Raw genomic sequence first — 20,210 nt, forward strand, 5'->3', positions numbered from 1 at the left:
AGTATCTCTCTCAAGCCGACCTGGATTCCATTGGTGGTCTTTAGCAGAGGTATCCAGTAACTCCTCTTGTGTGGTTATATTGGATCAGTTTCAGTTTGTGACTCTTGAGGATGTGAACGAGCTGCTTGGAATTGCGTGTCCTACCACCTGTTCTCTTGACTGACATGGCTTTTATTATCAAGCAGGGAGATTGTTGGAGAGGGCCTGGCCGAGATCATAAATGATTCTCTGACGGAAGATAGGATGCTTCTTTTTTTAAAGGAGGCGATTATTAGTCCTCTTTTAAAGAAACCTATACTTGATCCCCCAGAGTTAAGTAATTATAGGCCTGTCTCCAGTTTCCCTGGTTGGCCAAGATGATTGAGAAGGTTGCCTCTCAACTCCAAGCAGTCTTGGATGAAACAGATTATCTAAACCCATTTCAAACTGGCTAATGGGCAGGTTATGGGGTGGAAACTGCCTTGATTGGCCTGATGGATGATCTCCAAAGGCAAATTAACAGAGGGAGTATGACTGCTGGTCCTTTCTCAGTGGCCTTTGATACCATCGACCATGGTATTCTTCTGGATCACCTGGGGGGACTGCTTTGCAGTGGTTCTGCTCATACCTCTCTGGTAGATTTCAGAAAGTGTTACTTGGAGAGTGCTGCTCTATGAAACAAGAGCTTTTGTATGGTGTCCCTCTGGTTTCCATTTTGTCTCCAATGCTTTTTAACATCGACATGAAACCGCTGGAAAAGATGAGGGGATTTGGTATTGGGTGTTATCAGTCCGCTGATGACACCTAAATCTATTTCTCCATGTCAGCTTCATCAGGCAATGGTATAACTTCCCTAAATGCCTGCCTTGAGGCATTGATGGGGTGGATGAGGAATAACAAACTGAGACTGAATCCAAACAAGATGGAGGTACTCATTGTAGGAAGCCGCAGTTCAGAAAATGGGATTGATCTGCCGATTCTTAATGGGGTTACACTCCCCCAGAAAAAACAGGTTTGCAGTTTGGGAATACTTCTGGAACCCTCTCTCTTATACCACAGGTGGAGGTGGTGGCCAGGAGTGCTTTCTATCAGTTTTGGCTGATTCACCAACTGCGCCCTTTCCTGGAGGTGAGCGACCTTAAGATAGTGGTGCACAGGCTGGTAACCTCCATTGCTTGACTACTTCAATGCACTCTATGTGGGGCTGCCTTTGTACGTAGTCCAGAAACTGCAATTGGTGCAGAATGCTGCTGCCAGATTGGTCTCCAGTATGTCCTGAAGTGATAATATCATTCCAGTTTGCCTCAGAGCTGTGGAAAGCACTTCCTGCTGAGATTAGAACTGCTCCATCCCAGTTGGCTTTTAGGAAACAACTAAAGACACATCTCTTCAGCTAAGCTTTTTATCTATCTTTATTTAAACTTTTTATATCTTTTAATTGTTAAAATGTCTTGGTTTGTTTTATTGCTATCAACTGCCAAGTAGTGGGTGGTATACAAATAAGTTAAACAAACAAACAAATAAATAAGTAATGTGGTCACTGAAGACTCACCCCCTTACCTAAGCAATTCCATTTCAGATATCATTTGCAAAAAAGATGAATCACTCTGGTCTCCCTCAGTCAGACCAGGTTTGTCACCTCTTCATGATATGCCCTGTCTTCAAAGCTGGTTGGCCCAGAGCAGTGAAGCTCACATAATGTCGGGTTGTTATGCTCCCAATAAACAGTCCAGGTTAAAAGCTGAATTGCTGCATTCAGTACCAGTTGAACACTTTTCAAGAACAGCCCCATGCAAAGCACATGACAGATGACCAGGACATGGATAGCTGTTATCACATCAGACCTCACTAGAAATTGATGCAGCTGAGGACCCAGTCAAATATAGTAAAATATATGCCTAACTGGTGCTGATGCTTGGGCTTCCATTAGGAGCCCCAGATCAAGGAGCAACTCCAAACAGTTAACCTGGTCTTTCAGAAGATGCAACTCTGTCCGGGATCAGTTGTGCACCAATTTACAGGTTGGCAGATTTTCCAGCAACAGAACTGCCACCTTTTCTGGATTAAATCTGAGCTTGCTTTCCCTGGTTCCCCACAGAACCTCACCATTGACAGACAATGGTTCACAGCTACCACTGCCTTCCCTGGATCAGATGAAAATGAGATATAGAGCTGGGTGTCATAAGCATACTTACGACTCCCTTGTCCATATCTGTGCATAACTTTACCAACAGTTTCATGTAAATGTTAAACATCGTGAAAGACAAGATGGTACCCTATGGTACCCCAAAGGCCAAGGGGCAGAGCCACCTTCTGGGCACAGAATGACTGCAGCCCCCATTCCCATTCCTTTCAGGTGATTCAGAAAAATATCATGGTCAATTGTACTAACAGCCACTGGGAGGTCCAAAAGAATCAACAAGGTTGCACTTTCCCTGTCCATCTTCCAGTGCATGTCATCCACTAAAGTGATCAAAGCAATTTCCACCTCAAAACCAGGCCAAAAGCTAGAAAGCAAGGGATTTAGCCCAGAAGGGACTGAAGTGGCAACCTGAAGGATGGCAGATAGAAATTTAACCTACGGACCATAATCTGGCTCTAACGAAATGCAGGAACACTAAGCACTCTGACCAAGGAAGTCCTTTACACTAGGAATGTGCACGGAATCAGCTGGCCCGGTTCGGTTCGAGTCTGAACTGGCCTCGAACCCAACCGAACTCACACACACCCCGCCGCAGTTCGGTCCGATCTGGTAGAGTGGTTTGTGATCTTCTTTTAGTAAAAATAGATAGATAGCTAGATAACTTTTTAACCTTACTCCCCTCGGGGAACTTCCTGGAGGCGGCGGGGTGTGTGTGTCCACGTAGGTTCCCCCTCCCCCTGCCAGCTGTCCTCATGTCCCCCTACGGCAAGTTTGGCTGGCTATTCGGCCGATTTTTGACCTTCTCCTGGTGGCGTGGTGGCCATTTTGGATACAACGCGCCCGCACACTTGACATCTGCATGGCCCGGGAGAAAAGCCAGCCAAAACAGACAGAGGGGGGCATAAGGACAGCCAGTGGGGGAGGGGGAACCTCCACGGACACCCCCCGCACTGCCTCTAGGAACTCCCCCAAGAGGAGTAAGGTAATTTAAAAAAAATCTAAAAGAAGTTCATTAACCCCCCAAACATTTGGGAGTATTTGGTCCAGGGTCAGACCGAACAGGAGGTGGTTCGGTTCAACCCTGAGCCATCAAACTGAACCAGTTGGACATCATACTAGCTCGACATTGAGTGAGTTTGCCACCATCAAGACATCAGTGTATCCTCTGACACCTATCAAAGGCTTCAAGATCAGGTTTCCTCACTAGACTGAAGAGACTTTTTTTTAAAAAGTCTCACCATCACCTTGCTCCCACACTGCCTTACAACCCTTTAAAAAACTGATGTTTTTGAGACATTGAGAGTTTCTATGTTTCTCCAAATATATCTTCTTTAGAATTTCTCAGGCATAAATGACAGAAACTGGCTCATTATCTTCACCTGAGAACTCAGAGTGGGTATTTGGATAAGTGTGAACAGTACTCCAGCTGTCATAATTTCAGCAACCTATTGTGTGGCCCTCACCCTGATTCCCCCAGCTGCTGGGGGTGGGCACTGAGAGTCCCCCAGCAACCCTGAACACTAGGAAGAATCAATGAAAAGAGCTGTTTTCCCAGTTGCTACAGCCTCAGATATGTTGGGGAGGGAGTTGAGGCCTGTTTAGATTAGATCAGTATTAGTCACAATGTAGGGTCATTTCATGCGGAGTTTCTGGGCAAAAATGGTGACTGTCAGTGGGCTGAGAAATTTATCATAATTTCTCAGGGGTCCCTGAAAAATTCCCAGCATTTTGCTAGCTGAAAATCTTGTGGAGAAATTGAGAGGGGAGTTTGGGATCAGCCCCATTTTAACCTGAAAATTATTAGTTATAAAATAAAGCAAAATAAAGTAAAATAAAATAAAATAATGAAGATAATATTAAATTTTTTTTACCTGTAACTCAAAGTTGGCTTGATCAAGGAATTTTTTGTTTAGCATATCTGCATACTGATTAATTGCTCGCAGGAAGACTCTGAAAGATCAAGAGAAAATTACATAATTACACACTTAAGACTTTGGCACCTCTGTAAGTTTGGCATCCCAATTAGATATAAATCTGAGATTGTCTGGAAAGTAGAATCTACTGCAGTCATTTGGAAAGCAGTGCGATCTCACCATCATTAAGTATGCAGAATTATATGCAGATGTTCTCAAAATTAATCAAGGAAATTAGCATTTCTAGAAAAAGAGAAACAGAAGCAATTCTTCGGATGAAATCACTTCTCTTTAATAATACCATGAGATCATCAAAAGATCATTAACAATTCCATTTACTGATAAGCTAAAATTAATGGCTTTATAAAGCCACATGTACTAATATTATTGTTTTACCGTTAAGCTATGTATTTAAGAATAATAAGCAGCTAGTGAACAATGGTTTGAAATGTGTAGTTTTTATAATTACTTAATTTATACATTAGCTCATTAAAAGGGGGAGAAACAGATTACATTAGGTACACAGACAAAAGTCTCTGTTCAAAGAAGACTCTGGACAAAACTCTATATTCTTGACAATAGTTATACACAATCTTCAGTGTCCAGATATCTGATTTCTAGGTAAGTGTCTTAGCAGCAAATTGTTTAATTGGTGTTATTAGCATGTCAGCTAATGCCTTAGTAAACTGACATGTCCTTTGAATAGACGATAGACACTGTAGGTTCATGTCATTATCTTTGAAAGCACTGCAGTAATAAAAGGGCAGACTCTCCGACTCTTTCTAAACGACCTCTCTTTTCTTGCACAATAGTAATCAGTGTGAGGAACTCACATTAGGATACCGATAATAAACTTAATTACTCTTAATACATTTCAGTATCAAGCAATAAAAGAAAATCTAGAAGCCAAGGACATACGGCATCTTGACACTTCCCTTACAGAAGAGTCAAGGATCACTTGATCAGTTAATGACAAAATCTACAACATAGTAAAACTGCCCCTGCCTCCACTTTGGAGTCTTCCTAATCACAGACATATACAAGTACTGCTACTTTAGACACCTTTCTATTATAGACAGTATTTAGCATTCTCTATTTACTTTGTATACATGTTAATTGGCTATATAAACAGAATCCTGTTCGATCTTGTTAAACAAGATTAGGAATAAACTATACAACAACACATTTATGAACATATATAGCTGCCTTATACTGAGTCATACCATAGATTCACTGAGCCCAGAATTGTGTGTACCCTAATTGGTTACAACAGAAATGGATTAGGGAGACCAGCCACAGGTATATATTTAGGAATAGCATGAGAGGCAGACACAGCTCTGTGAACATGACATTGCTCCCGGCCAGGAAAGTAAAGACCCACCCCATTACAAGAAGCTTAAAAACAAATCTAATAATGTCGGGTCTTTTTATTTTTTTAAAAAACCCCTAAAAGCTTTAAATTCAATAAGCTTTATAAAAAAGCAAATTGTTTAATAAAAAGCCTTAGAGATAAAAACAGTTATGAAGATAGAAAGCCAGCAGCGATGTGGTGGCTATCCAGTGGTTTGCAATCAATGCCTCATATATGAACAGCTGCTTGTTGAGCAGAAGTTGTGGCTGTGTGTCTGGTGAAATAAATTACTGGCTCTTGAGCAACAAATGGATGGAGAAGGCTGACCTACTAAAATTACAGGGGAAGAAAGGTATGTATATAAATCCTAAGTGTGAGAGCTGCTCACAAGGGGGAAAGCAGAGAAGAAATCCTGCCCCCCGCTGTCACTCACCCTCCACTCCAGACAATCACATGGCGACGCTGTTTGTCTGAACAGGGCGGCGCTGTAAGCATGATGACCGGTGATCTTATGAGCTGCAACCTTGATTGAACAAGGTTGCAGCTTACAAGATTGCTGGAGATCACGTTTATGGTGCTGCCCCATTTGAACAGCACCATAAGTGTGTGACAGTGGGGGGGGGCGAGGTGGGGATTCTTTCCTGTTTTCCCCCTCACAAGCAGTGTTCATGCTTATGAAGGCTCAATACAGTCAGGGATACAGTTGGGAAATTCCATGCAGACAGCTCATCTGCTGTGAGAAAGAATGAGGGTCTCAGAGAAGAAGCAGAAGGGAAGAGGCAAATTATCCCTTAGAAGGGGTCCATTTGACCACAGAATGAACAAATATTCTCTTGTGGCAAGGATACGCTTCTAGGGCTGGGTGAGGGTCCAGGTAGTAGGAAATACAATAATTTGGAATAGAGAGAGATGGAGTGGTGATGGGTGCATTATTTGTATAGTGACCTGTCCACCTGATTCCAAGTTAATGGATATAGACTGACAGACAGTGAGAGGGAGGAGTCAGCAGTCATGTGCACATCACCACCAATGATATCCGAACTGTAGTCATGCAGACCCAAAATAAAAGTTTAGATTGTGAGGTAGGATGTTAAAGTCCAAGACCTCCAAGATAGGACCTTCAAAAAGCTATGTGTTCCTTACATACAGAGCTGTGGTTTTTCATTACATAGATGGGATGGTGCTGGAAGAAAAGATTTATATTTGATAAGCACTGGGGAACCTTTTGGGACAAGCTGAGTCTGTACCAAAAAGATGGGCTCAGTTTTACAGCAACGTAATCAAACTGCTTGTGTTTAACAACCTCCCACCCCTAGTTTTTAGCCTACTTACCATTAGGCTTATGAGATCACCCGGCATTGTGTGTTTGTGTGTCCATCCGTGTGTGTGTGCCCCCCCCCGATCAGCTGCGCAACACCTGGATCAATTTGAACCAAATTGGGTTCAGTTGTAGGGACTACATAAGGACACCTCAATGGCGTAGTTTTTGATTATGTCATCCATCCTGATCCAAGATGGTGGATGCACAAACCTTTGAGGTGCAAGTGGGCTAACTTGTGAACTGCCTAATTGATTTGAACCACATTTGCTACAGCTATAGGGTTAGGTTTAGGGATACCCAAATTCTGATTCAAGATGGCGTGAACATCGCAAGCGAGCTAATTTGTGGACTGTCTAACCCATTTGAACCAATTTGGGTACAGCTGCAGTGAGTAACACACAGGGACACCTCAATGGCAATGTTTGTGATGATGTCATCCACACTGATTCAAGATGGCGGACACATAAACCTTTGAGGCGCAAGTGCACTAACTTGAGGCGTGTCTAACTGATTTGAACCAAATGTGGTACAGTTGTAGTGAGTGACCCACAGGGAGACCTCAGTGGTATAGTTTGTAATGATGTCATCCACCCTGATCCAAGATGGCGGACACATGAACATTTGAGGCACAAGAAATCTAACTTGTGGACCTCTATTTGAACCAAATTTAGTCCAGTTGTAGAGACAGTGAAAGGGAAGTAGGCTGATTAGTTCTTATTAGAACAACTTGTTAAAACTGATTATATGGAGAAAGATAGGAAAGAGCTTGGGAAAATCTAGTTCAGGTTAATTCGTTCCTCAGGGATGAAGGCTTAAATGTTTCAGGTCTTCAAAGTGTAGTAAGGGTGGAATATGGTAATAAGCATATGGAAAGCTATGGCAAATATTTAAAGATACCAAATATCATAAAAGGAAAAAACAACAACATTGAGGATTAAAACAACAAAAATTACATTTGGAGAGAATGCAGTATATAGATGTTTATATGCTAATACAACAAATCTCCAAGCCAAGATGTGGGAGCTGAAGACCTTCATGCTATATATATTAGGACATATCAGAAACCTTGTGCCACAGAGATTTGGGGAGATACTATTATCTTTGGGTAGAACATTATAAAAGAGGAGGCTGTATTGGGGATGGCACTGCTTTGTATGTTAAGGGGATAGGGAACTTCAGAGGAGCAAACTCCTTCTTATAACCGGGGGGGGGGCAGTCCCCAAAATATTTTACTCTTGGGGACACACTGTCAACTGTGACAAAAACACCTGAGAGTGATCTTGATATGGATTAAAGAAATCAGAAAATAGCCACAGGGGAAAATGTATTGTAATGATGGGCAACTGTAACTATCCTAACATTGACTGGGCTAACATTGGAATAATTGCATTGGAATAATTAGTGCGGGGGTTATCAGATTTAATTTTGAGTGGTGCCCAGGACTTGGTACATGGTGTTGTTGAACTATTTAGGAAATTGACCAGATTAAAAATAGTTTTAATGGACAGTCAAGGGAGTCAAATATCTAAAGGATGCATGCATGTTATTTAAATCTACAAGAAACAGAAACTTATGCATACTACAGATTAGGAAAAGGACAAATAAGTCCAAGAAGATACCAGCAGAATCAGGGGAGCTATAAACAGCAAGAAAGTTTCCTTTAAACCATGGAAGACTTGCTTGAACAAGGGGAACAAAAAGAAGCAGAAGTTAACAATAGGGCAACCAAAAAGTAAACATTGAAGAGCATATTGCTGAAAACATTAACAAGAACAGAGGGTAGAGCACCTTCCCTTTGAGGAGGGGCTAAAGCATTGGGCTTTAGCATGAAAGCGTATTAGTTTATGCTTTCATGATAGCATATTAGCATGAAAAGCATATTAGTTTATATAAAAGGTTACTAGTTGTGACTGTAAGAAGTTTATAAAAGTATGCATAATTTATAGACAATGTGATGGAGAGACATTTTCTCCTTCTCATAATACTTGAACTTGAGGTAAACCAATGGAATTGATAGGGAGTGAATTAAGGACTGACAAAAGCAAGTACTTCTTCACGCAATGCATAAAGATGGAATTCACGGCCATAGGATATGGTGATGGTCAATAGCTTTAAAAGGAGAATAGGTCAGTTCAAGAATACAGGTTTATCAATCGCTATTAGTCAAGTGAGTTAAATAAAACCTCATATTCAGACAGAGGCGTATCTAGGAAAAATAGCGCCTAGTGCTTGCACTGAAATTGCGTCCCCTGTCCAAACATCTGACACCCACCTTTCAAATAACTTTACCATAATATCAGCTGAAAAATACAAGTCAAGCTCATTAATCTTTTAATATTTCAAGAACTATTTAGCTGTGGACGTAGCCAGACCAAAAAATGCTGCAAAACTACAAATTTCAGTATGCTGGGGCTCATGAAATACCCAAATACTATGTGGAGGTGTACTTGGAAAACTAAACAGAAGTGCCTAATTCTCTACTATGCATTGTAGCATCACTATTGCATGAGTTTTAAAAATAAATAGAGAATTTGACTTTTCCCAGATACTCTGAAAATAATTAAAGGATATGCAGAGCAAACTGTGTCACTGCTTGGAATATATTCTAGTATTTCAGAACGACAGTTAAAATGAGAGAAAGAGAGCAAGAAACTCCCAGTGGGCCTTAATACTAAAGATTTCACACTGATTCAAAGACAAACTCACCATTAATAGCCATATTATTAAGACATCACATTTAACTCACTTATCACAAGAAGCAGTAAGAGCAAATGAATACAATCCTAGCTCATAAGCTTCAGCTCAGTATTCACAAGCCCTGATTCTCTGTACATAGTGCCAAACTGAATATGTGTACAGTGACTTATATTATATTAAATTTTTAACCTGTAGCCCCTTCGGGGGGCTTCCTAAAGGCCATGGGGGTGGTCTGCAAAGGTTCTCCCTCCCCATGATGGCCTCTAAGCCCTCACAGGGACCATTTGAGCATGTGCAGTGGTCATTTAAAAAAATATTTTTTAATTTTTTTTTTAATGGCTGCTGAAAACAAAATGGTCACCGCGCATGCTCAAATGGCCTCTGTGAGGCCTGGCATGGCCTAGGGCCTCACAGAGGCCATTTGAGCATGTGCAGTGGCCATTTTGTTTTCGGCGGCCATTTTTTAAATTTTTAAAAATGGTGCCCCCCTTCAAGTGGCACGTGACCTGCCTGCCCCACTCTAGATATGCCCATGTATTCAGAGGCAGCATATTAATTGCTGCAGGAAAGTGAAGGTGATTTGCTGAATTCATGCCTTGCTTGTGAGCTTCCTGGAATAATATGGCTACCATAGGAAACAGCATGCTGAACTAGATGGTGAGATCCAGGAGAGCTCTATTTCTAGTCATGTGTTCTTATATTCAATAAGGCCATTCACACAACCTAAAACGCTGGCCGGGAGGTGGGCTGGTGGGGAGGCAGGCTCTTCCCTACCTCCCTGCACATGATCCAATTTCCTTTCACGGCTCTGCCCCTTGCGCAGCACACAAGCTCCGCCACAGTGAGTGGCACAGCAAGGAGCTGGAGGAGGAAGTCCTCTGGCATCCCTCAATGCACAGTGCCAGGAGTGCGGTGCATTGGGGGATTTCCCCAGAGCCAGGAACTCTAGCCATCTGGCTCTGGGTGTGCTCAGGCTGCAGGCTGCCCAAGCACACACACAACTGGGGAATCACGGAGAAGGGCATGCTTGTGTTCTTCTACCTGGGTAAAAACCTGAGAAAAAACTTTGGGCTACCTGGCGGGGCAGCACCAGAATCAGCTCCAATCCCGGCACTTTATGAGAGCAGCCTTACCCCTGTAGGGCTGCTCTTGTGAACAGCCGTAATAACTATGAATCATTATGGCTATATATGGCAGCTTCTTATGCTCCTATACCTCCAGGTAGTATCTCTTTGAATAATAGTTGCAGGAACATTGTCCCACTTCTGGGTTTATCAAGACAGCTGGTTGGTCACTGTGGAAACAGGATTTAGGATAAGAGGACCTTTGGTCCAACCTAGTAGCGCTCTCCTTATTTATCTGACTGGTGGTGGCTCTTCAGAATTACATTATCAATGTCTTTCCTACCATCTGAGATCGACTGGATGATTTTAAAATGGGTATCTTGATTATTTGTTCATGCTCGCCAAGCTTTAATAAATTAGGTCTTGAATCTTCCTAAACACACTGGAAAGTAATGGTTATCTATCTTCTTTTATCAAATAAAGCCAAAGGGTTATGTGGGATTATGTCTAAAATTATACTGCCACAAGCAGCTCTAGAGAAATTCTGCACACTGCAGGTGTTTTACAATTTAGAATTTCCATTAAAACTGCAATTTTATTATGATGTAATTCTAGTGCTTGCAAATAAGACTGACACATTTATACATTGACTGGCAGATAAAAGAGCAACTGAAGTAGATATATTAGACTATAATGTATTATATTTAACTATGCAGCTCAAAAATATGCTGCTTAGCAGCACTATTTACATATAAAATACACTAGCCTACATGATGAGAAAAATTACTCAAATCCCCTTGAAATTAAGAAAACAAGTTTGGCAATGTTTAACTTGTGCACTGGGACTCCTTTGAGAAATTTTATTCATAATGTCAGCCACTAAAAATTAGACGCTGTTTGTTGTTTGTGATATAGATAGGTGCTGGCACTAGTGGAACAAATGCCATTTATTTTTTAAAAACAATGCTATCCATATATATATATAACAGTATTGAACTCCCAGATGGCTCATAGGAGATGTTTAAAAACACTACCCATTCCAGTAAAACTGATGCACCTTTTAAAAGTGGTGATTCTCTTTACTGAGCAGGAGGAGAGCAACTGGCCCTATCCATACCCAGCACAGCACCCCTCCAGTGGCTGTTGCTGGTGTCTATCTTATGTTTCCTTTTTAGATTGTGAGCCCTTTGGGGACAGGGTAGCCATTTATTTATTTCTATGTAAACCACTTTGGGAACTTTTGATGAAAAGCGGTATATAACCTTTAAGAGTTAAAGAATCGGTGCTTACCTCTGCTCTCACTGCACCTGAACACTGCTCGAAGCAGCATGCTGCCCAGCACCCCCTGTGACAGGGAAACGCCTCCACCACTCACCTGGCTTCCATGGAGCTGATCCTCCACCCGTGGCCGGGTGAGTGGCGGAGGCGATCCCACCACAGGGGGTGCTGGGCGGCACGCTGCTTCTCCGAGCAGCGTTCAGGTGCAGTGAGAGCAGAGGTAAGCACCACTTCTTTTACTCTTAAAGGTGACTCTCGCTGACTTTCCACCAGTGCCCTCACTGGCCGCTACTGGCCAGAGCTCTTCAGCAGATTAAGAAAAGGAAATAATAGATCAACGTTGCCTAGGGATTACATGTTATCCCAATATGGGTAACGGGGGGTAGTAGTTTGACACCTTTCCAGGATATTGCAGATGCTGCTGCAGAAAAGGCATACAACACAGGCATCTGTAATTTTTAGAGTTGCTCCCCTAAAACTAATCTCAAACATACTTGAACTTTGCTTATTCTGTGGCTGTAAACAACAAGCAGGCATTTCCCCTAAGGTGGCGGCAGGTGGAGCAGGAGCAGCCGCTGGGCCTGGCCGTTTCCCAGTGGTCCTTGAGAACGGCAAGGCTTATTCTTATTCTTTTGCTATAGCTATCTGCACATGTATCCAGGTTTTTGCATTTGATATGGATCAGCATATTATACTATTCCCCTTATGTTTTATATCCTTGAAATAATAAAATATAAGGCAACTGAACAGAATTTTGGAGAAATTGGAGAGAGAGAGAGAGAGAGAGAGAGAGAGAGAGAGAGAGAGAGAGAGAGAGAGAGAGATCTTAATAAGTAATCAAATTTCAATCAACTATTGTGGCAGGTTGGAATTTATATTTCAGAGAGTTATGACTAAACTTTGATGTTGCTTTGTTTGAGTGTCTGGGTTTGGGAGGCCATGCTTAACTTCCAAGATCATAATCAGTAAGGGGAAATTTTTTTAACATAGGAAATAGCTCTTTAAGTAAATTTCAAAAAAGATATAAGAACTGCACTGAAGAAAATAAGTTATTTGTGAAATACTTTACAGAGCCTACCAAGGGAATCTCCTCCTTTTTTCCACTGACGGCATTAGATTGTATGTTAAAAGTCAAGAGTGCATATAAAAGCACTTTCAGATTCATGCTTCAGCTAATTGCTTGCATAGTTACTTTCTTCTGCAAACAGCTATACTATCAGTTTTGTGACATGTTTTATTCATTGTTCACAAACCAGGAAAACTTATTCTAAAGAATTTAAAGTTTCTTAAGTGTCCATCACATGCGACTATAATGGCCAAAATAAAAGAAAACAATGCCACAGATCACAGAGGTGCCAAAAGGTCGGGTTTACATTTCTTCACTTGTGTTAAGGTCAGAAATTAGCTTTACCTCAGCAGCAACCAATTTTCCTCTAAAGGTCTTTCTCTTTTTCCATTACTGCAAAATCAAAGCTAATTAAACGTCTGATGTGCAATTTCTCAGCAAAAATATTAGCTAAGGTGAATTCAGTTTTCATCCTCATATCCCATTGCTTTTGTTGTTCATAAATACACCAAAATTTAAACAAGATTCAAAACCCAGAGGAGCAAATGTGTCATAATATATAAAAGCCAGGAAAAAAGAGTTAGAACAAGTATAAAAACAATATTCTTTTCCTGTCTCCAGCAACATAACAGAAAATAGTGATACTGTACAGCCAGTGGCAAACCTAGCTGATTTTGGCGCCCAGACCACCACTGTTGCTGCCACCGCCGTTAGAATCCCTCCCCCCACCGCCAGGAGGCTTTGGGCTTTGACATCACAGGCTTGCATGATGTTACAGATTTGCGATAACCAATTCAAATTGCACAAGTGCTCCTTGCAGTTTTCAAGGGCTGCTGGACAGACCCAGTGGCTGCTCTGCCCCCCACTGCAATGGGTGGAGGCCTGCTCAGCTCAACCACCCCTGCACATTGCAGCTCAAACTACAGAAAAGTCACGGTTCAGTACAGCAGTGGAGTGGGTGCAGGGTGGTGGCAGGAGGCCCCCTGACCTTTGGAGGCCCCCTGGACCTTGGAGGCCACGGACTGGGGCCCCAAGGTCCGAGGGTAGGAATGCCTCTGCGTGCAGCTGTAGAATCTGTTCTGCTTTGTTGGTCTGAATGCATTCGTGTTTCTGACATTGCTGTAAACCAGGGATTCTCAAACTTGGGTCCTCAGGTGTTATTGGACTTCAACTCCCATAATCCCCAGCCTCAGTGGCCTTTGGTTGGGGATTATGGGAGTTGAAGTCCAATAACACCTGAGGACCCAAGTTTGAGAATCACTGCTGTAAACGGATCACTTATGTCAGGAAAGAGAAAACCTTATAGAAACTTTAGGTAATCTTCCTTTCCAGCCACATAATAGTTGTCACATTTTAACACTGAGATAGAACATCTTTTTCAGAGAGTGAGAAGAGGGCAATGTTAAAGTGGCATTGAACAATAAATGAAACTACCAAAGGCTAACTTGTGATATAATTTCCCCTCCATAATAAACATATTTGTGATGAAATATTGAATACAAATATGACAAATATTTATATACTGCTTTTCACCAAAGGTTCCAAAAGCGGTTTACACAGATATTTTATATTTCATTACCTCCTCTGTCCCCAAAGGACTCACAATCTATAAAAGAAACATCCCCAGCAACAACCACTGAAGGGATGCTGTGCTGGGGATGGATAGGGCCAGTTGCTCTCCCCCTGCTAAATAAAGAGAATTAGCTTTAAAAAGGTGCTTCTTTGCTCAGTTAGCAGGAGTTAGTACATATTAAATAAAAAGTATCTATTTCAATGTATATACACAATGAAGCAAGTTGCTTGTTCCTTGCCCTTGATGTGATTTATTGGGGCGGGGGAGGTGGTTAATAGCTAAAATGGAGCTCTATAATCCACAAAGCTAAAAAGCAGGTCTATAATCCACCAAGCACAGCTGCTAGACTGCCTCCATTTATTCACTGGAGTTTCCTGGCTGTACAAGTCCCATTAAAAAGAACAGAGAATGTGCTGCAGCAGCACTCAGGCTGTGCTCATTATGTTACACCTCACATATCTTTATCATTAAATTGCATTGTGCACATCAATAAGGGACCAGGCAGCCCTTGCGGATGTGTGCAATCTGAAAGCATGAGGTCTTTCATCTTGGAAGCAGAGATAAGCAACCTCTGTCTGGATGAGCAGAAACTTTTCACTTCTTGTGCAGTATCTATATAAAAGCACTATGACTTATTGGAATTTCTGTACTCATTAGGGCACAGGGGTAGCCTCCTGTCGTATCCCTGGGATTTGTGGTATCTAACACTGGTTTCAGATGGCTAAATCTATAATTGCACAGTGATTTCCACACACCCCTCTTTGCAATTATCCCTCAGTTTTATCTCTACAGAACTTGTATAATTAAAAGATCTTAATGCGAACAATTCTGTGGCTACACTTTTGGTAAACCAGGTTTTAGATCTCTCAAAATTGTGACAGCTACAGAGCCTATCACAACTGCTTTAAAGAATCCAGTTCCACCTAAATTACATTGCAAGATAAGGGCAAACCATCACACACATGATAAAATCCATGCATAGAATGGAAGAAAAAGATGGAAACGCTTATGGCATGATTCACCTAACAGTATGATTTATCTCCTCATGCACATGGAAAAATACCTAGTCAGCGTACAAAAGGAAAAAACCTTTACTATTGAAATGCCCATTGCCTACATGAAACATTGTCCTTCAAAAACTGAAGTTCCAAAAGCAAAATGACAAAATTAATTGACACCACCCTCATTTATTCTTCTCCCTTCAACCAGAACAGTAGCATTCATGATTTCCTATCCTTGCTATTGAGGAAGGAAAATAGAAATGTAATTTATAGTAACACAGATGCAAATTTGCCTAAATTACAAAATAATAATAACAATCCTAATAACACTCCCACACCACTCCCATATGTGCACATCATGAATAAAATGAGAAAGGCAATTCTGGATTTTCTATTTCTAGTCAAGTGATCCATGCAATTGTAATTGACGCATACGTCAATTAACTTTGTTGAACAGTAATGGATGATACTATATTTTTGCAGGCCTTCTTCCTCGAGGACCCCTGTTCCTAGTCAAGTAACACACCTGGCTGACATTCTGAGCAATGAACCATGTGTGGAAGCACTTTAAGTAGCGCAAACCTTTTGTGCTAGCTAGTAGCCCTACAATCTGAGCTTGCTTTCCAGACTAGTGTTGTGCTACCACAAGCATGCTTGCACCTATGCAAGAGTTGTGCAACTGCAGCATGCCTCATTTCCCCTCAAGGTGAACTTTTGCATAAGAGTGCTATACTGTTCTTGCACAAGAGCACTCTTGCATAATCCCCATGTTTAGGACAACTAAGCCACCCTCTTTTGCTAGAGCAACAGCGCTTGTACCACATGCAGTTCCATGCTCTGGATTTTGGCCACTGATTGCACCTTTCACAGCACGTGTCAATCACCCCTCCTAAGTGCCCAAAGATATACTCTTTAAGTTATAGTTCTCTTATATTTTGTGTGTGTGTGTGTGGGGGGGGGGGGTTAGCAACTGTTCCTATTCACCCCAGCGAAGTGTCCCAGTTGTTACGCGCTGGTGTCTCCATTGTGTCTTTTTTTAAAAAAGAATGTCAGTTCCTCTGGCACAAGTATCTATGTTCTCATTCTTTCTGCTATGTAAACTGCTTTGAGAAAGTTTTTGTTGAAAAGCGGCATATAAATATTCTCAACAACAACTTGCTGTTGAGTAACGAGTGGAACTGTATTTTTGCAGGAATTTCCCCCAAGATCTCCATCCCTACAAGATACTGACGGAATGAAATTGCTTGGTGTCTCGGCTTCCATTATCTTAATTCCTGCTAGGGCAAGAGAGCTGTCTACTTTGTTTTGTTTCCTGTTAAGGACAAGCAACATAGTACATTTTCAAGCAACACACAGGCACACAATGGAAATATTATTAGTGCATGTGTTACATCAGGAATCTGGGCACAATCTTCCTATCTAACTTCAGAATTCATGGGCTACTAGGGGAAGCACAGAGTTAGGGGATTACTTGAAGGAACACCTCCATGCCTGGAAAACATAACCTATAAATCAGCCCTTACACTTCGTTTTATGACAAGGTTTGAAAGCTCCTATGTTAATAAAAAGTAATCAGGTCAGCCTGATGCCTGGTAAATTCACCTTTGCCTTGCCCCTGTTTTTCTTCTAGCAATATCCATGTGCTGGTTATGTCAGACAAGATCAGAGCATCTGCAGCATATGGTACCCTAGTCGTTCACAAAGAAGAAAAAATAGTTGATGACTATTCTTTTTCCTCCTTCTCAATATATTTTTGAGCTGTATTTGTGATGAACTTGCTAGCAAAGACAAATTATTAGACAAATTATTATTAGGCAGGAATTTCATAAATATTTTCCAACTTTTTATAGAACAATAATTTACATATTCTGCCCTTTGCATTGGAAAGCAGCCCTATAAATAGAAATCATTGCTATGATACCCTCAAGACATTTGGGATTCTCACTTCTAAGCAGTCATGTCAGCTTACTAAGAATGGAAAATACCAGGTACTTACAGCAACCATTTTAACTAAGAGCATAAGGCTCTCAAACCAAGGAATAGGCCCAGTTCACCCACAGACACACAGGATAAAACAAGATCCCAGTCCAGGGCTGAGAGCTAGGGAAAATTAAGCAACAAAACACACTTAATTTATCAGGCTACACTAAGCGGATTCTTTCTTTCTTTTAAAAATATAACCTGAGAGAAGTTTTAAAGAAGGCTAAGAACAAGGTAAGAGACCTGTGTTTTCCACGAATTAAAAAAAATGGATAATCTTCTCTCTCTTTGAATAAGGTAACCTCCACTGAGATAATATTTGTAGTACATTGGAAACGGAAACCTTGAAAGCAATTAAAAGAAGTCTCACCATTTCTCAATACCAGAAACATGTTGTTGCTATCCAACTAGCTGCATCTGAAATACACATTAGCACCCATGAAGGAGGATGCCTTTTTATTCTTCGGTTAATAACATGTGAAAATACTCATTTATTCCACAATTACCAATGCTAGGAATTGTCTTCAATATTGCATTATATACCTACATCCAGAAATAAAAGCTGGCCGTTCCACTTAAATCAACGGGGAAGCCCCTGCAGAAAAGAGGAGCTCTACACAGCATTGCTGAACTGAAAAAGTGTACAATGTACATTTATTAGGATTTTCTATTCAGCATTCTTCAGGACAGTATAATGTAACTATCTGGGAAATGTTAAATGGCATCAATAGGGCATGTCACAAACAGACAAGCAACAGGCTGACATTCTATATCAAAGCCAGGTGGTGTCAGGCACATTCATTAAATGTGGGTGTTGTGCCTGTTACACAAAGAAAATAATCACATGCGGTCTTTAAGGGTAAAGTAAGAGTGATTGGGGTTGTACACTATAAAGGCTGCTAATGAAACAGAAAGAAGGCCTTCTAAATGAATTAAATCATCCCTCGTGAATGAATTGGAAAAATAAATGTGAGACAGCCAAAGCTCACTCCCACACCTGCTTGGCTACACATATTTGGCATGACTGAAATGGCAGCCAGACAAATCTTCATTTCACCTGGCTTGATCTGAGCCTCCCAACAGCCTAACATAAGCTAGTAGGAAGAGACTTAGCAAGCTGTCGCTGTTAAAGCTGTTTTTAACCTGTTCTTGCTCGCTAATCATTGGAATGCTTCCTTAAGAAGTTTTTACCATTTCACTTGGGATTTGTTCTTTATTTAGTCTCTCTATCTAAATAAGTAACCTCTTGACTATAGTCTATAGTGCATTATCTGCATCATCACCCTGTTCTGAGCTGCATAGGACCACTGGTCTGCAAGCAGCAATGGATCCAGTTCCAAGAGGACCGATGTTTGTTTGATATTGCAGAAGCCTAATAAGGTCATCTGTTGACTTTGCAAGTCACAGCTGAAATGCCACATCCACACATTTATTTAAAATTAGCATCTTATTTTTACAAGCTTTTCATTCTGAGAGCACAAGAATGAATTCCCAAATGAAAAATCTATATGATTATTCTTTAACAGAGCACAACAGCTTGTGAGCTGTCCTTTGCATTACCAACTAGTACTTTTGCAACACAATATTCATATCAGGCAAAGCAATGGATACAGCCTGACATTTATTGTGACAAAGTGAATGATGTTTTTATGTGCGGCAGATCCTAAATGTGTACAGCAATCACATCAAAGAATTCCATCTGCCTGGAACAGATAATTTTATATCATCTCTGTATACCTGTCAAATTGTATAGTATATTTATCAACAATCAATCCAGTCACAACTACAATTGAAATCTTATAAAGCCATGAAGTTTAAATTGGACAGAAAAGGTGAAGAAATTTAACTATATAATCTTGATTTTAATTTCCCTTCATTTTCTTTATCCTACTGTATCTCTTTCCCTTGAAATAAAGCCTAACCGATGATAAATCAGCCACCTTGTTTGGGTCATTAGGAGACTCTAGTGTTATGTTCTGCATGCCTATTGACGCTTATATCATTTTGTTTCACAACTGGGACATTACATAGTCTTAAATCATAAAGTTGTCTCTCTTTCTGCTCCATGGCCACTCCCGTAGCTCTGAAAATTCAATATGAGGAATCATTCTTTATGGCAACTTCTGTAGCTGCAAGCAAAGCAATTTAGAAAACACTTTTATGGGAGCAGCTTCTACATAGTGCTTGTTGCAAATTGCTTTCCTGTGACAACATTTACAAAATATGCAGTTTAAGTAATACAAATGGGTTATCAAATTACCATGATGTAAACAGATAGAAAAGTGGTTTCCCATCAACAAATCCATTATAATCTAGCAACAAAACAGGATTATTTACTCAGCATCTATTCATTCCTGCTAATCTGGCACAATGTTATTACAACCCAAGCTTTAAATGTAATTCACTCAAATCTTCTAGTGTAATTTACTAACACAGAACATGTTGCCAAAAAATTTAAGTTAGGAAAATTGAACAACCAACTTTACTAACATCAGAAATGTTTACAGAAATAACTCCAGATCTTTATGCCATATTATAATTATGACAGACAAAATATTTGATGTTCAAAATAACTTCAGTGTACTTCTGTATGATCCTTATTACAAAAGCTTTACAGCATATATTACTTATTTTAGAGGCTAATCAGTATAACTCATTGGTCTGAGGATCACTAGCAAACCCACAGTAACAGGAACAAAGAATAAGCATCCTACAAACAAGATATGTGAATTTTCACCTTTGGAGGTTACAGTAAACAAGATTCCCATGATACCGGCTGACATACTGCACATCACACACTCGGGGAAACATAATGTTCATACTGTTGCACAAGAACACTTTTGT

General features: G+C 40.7%; 1 protein-coding gene across 6 annotated transcripts in view; it reads right to left on the reverse strand.

Moving 5' to 3' along the window:
* The window catches only part of DOCK1 (dedicator of cytokinesis 1), a 645,511-nt gene that overhangs the window by 183,988 nt on the left and 441,313 nt on the right, over positions 1-20,210 (reverse strand). For all 6 annotated transcript variants that reach the window (XM_053305327.1, XM_053305329.1, XM_053305326.1 and 3 more), the window contains exon 30: positions 3,994-4,072. In XM_053305327.1, coding sequence (XP_053161302.1) covers positions 3,994-4,072 — 79 coding nt within the window. The remainder of the gene's footprint in view (positions 1-3,993; positions 4,073-20,210) is intronic.

Source organism: Hemicordylus capensis, chromosome 3 (genome assembly GCF_027244095.1).
Source record: "Hemicordylus capensis ecotype Gifberg chromosome 3, rHemCap1.1.pri, whole genome shotgun sequence".
Lineage (NCBI taxonomy): Eukaryota > Metazoa > Chordata > Lepidosauria > Squamata > Cordylidae > Hemicordylus > Hemicordylus capensis.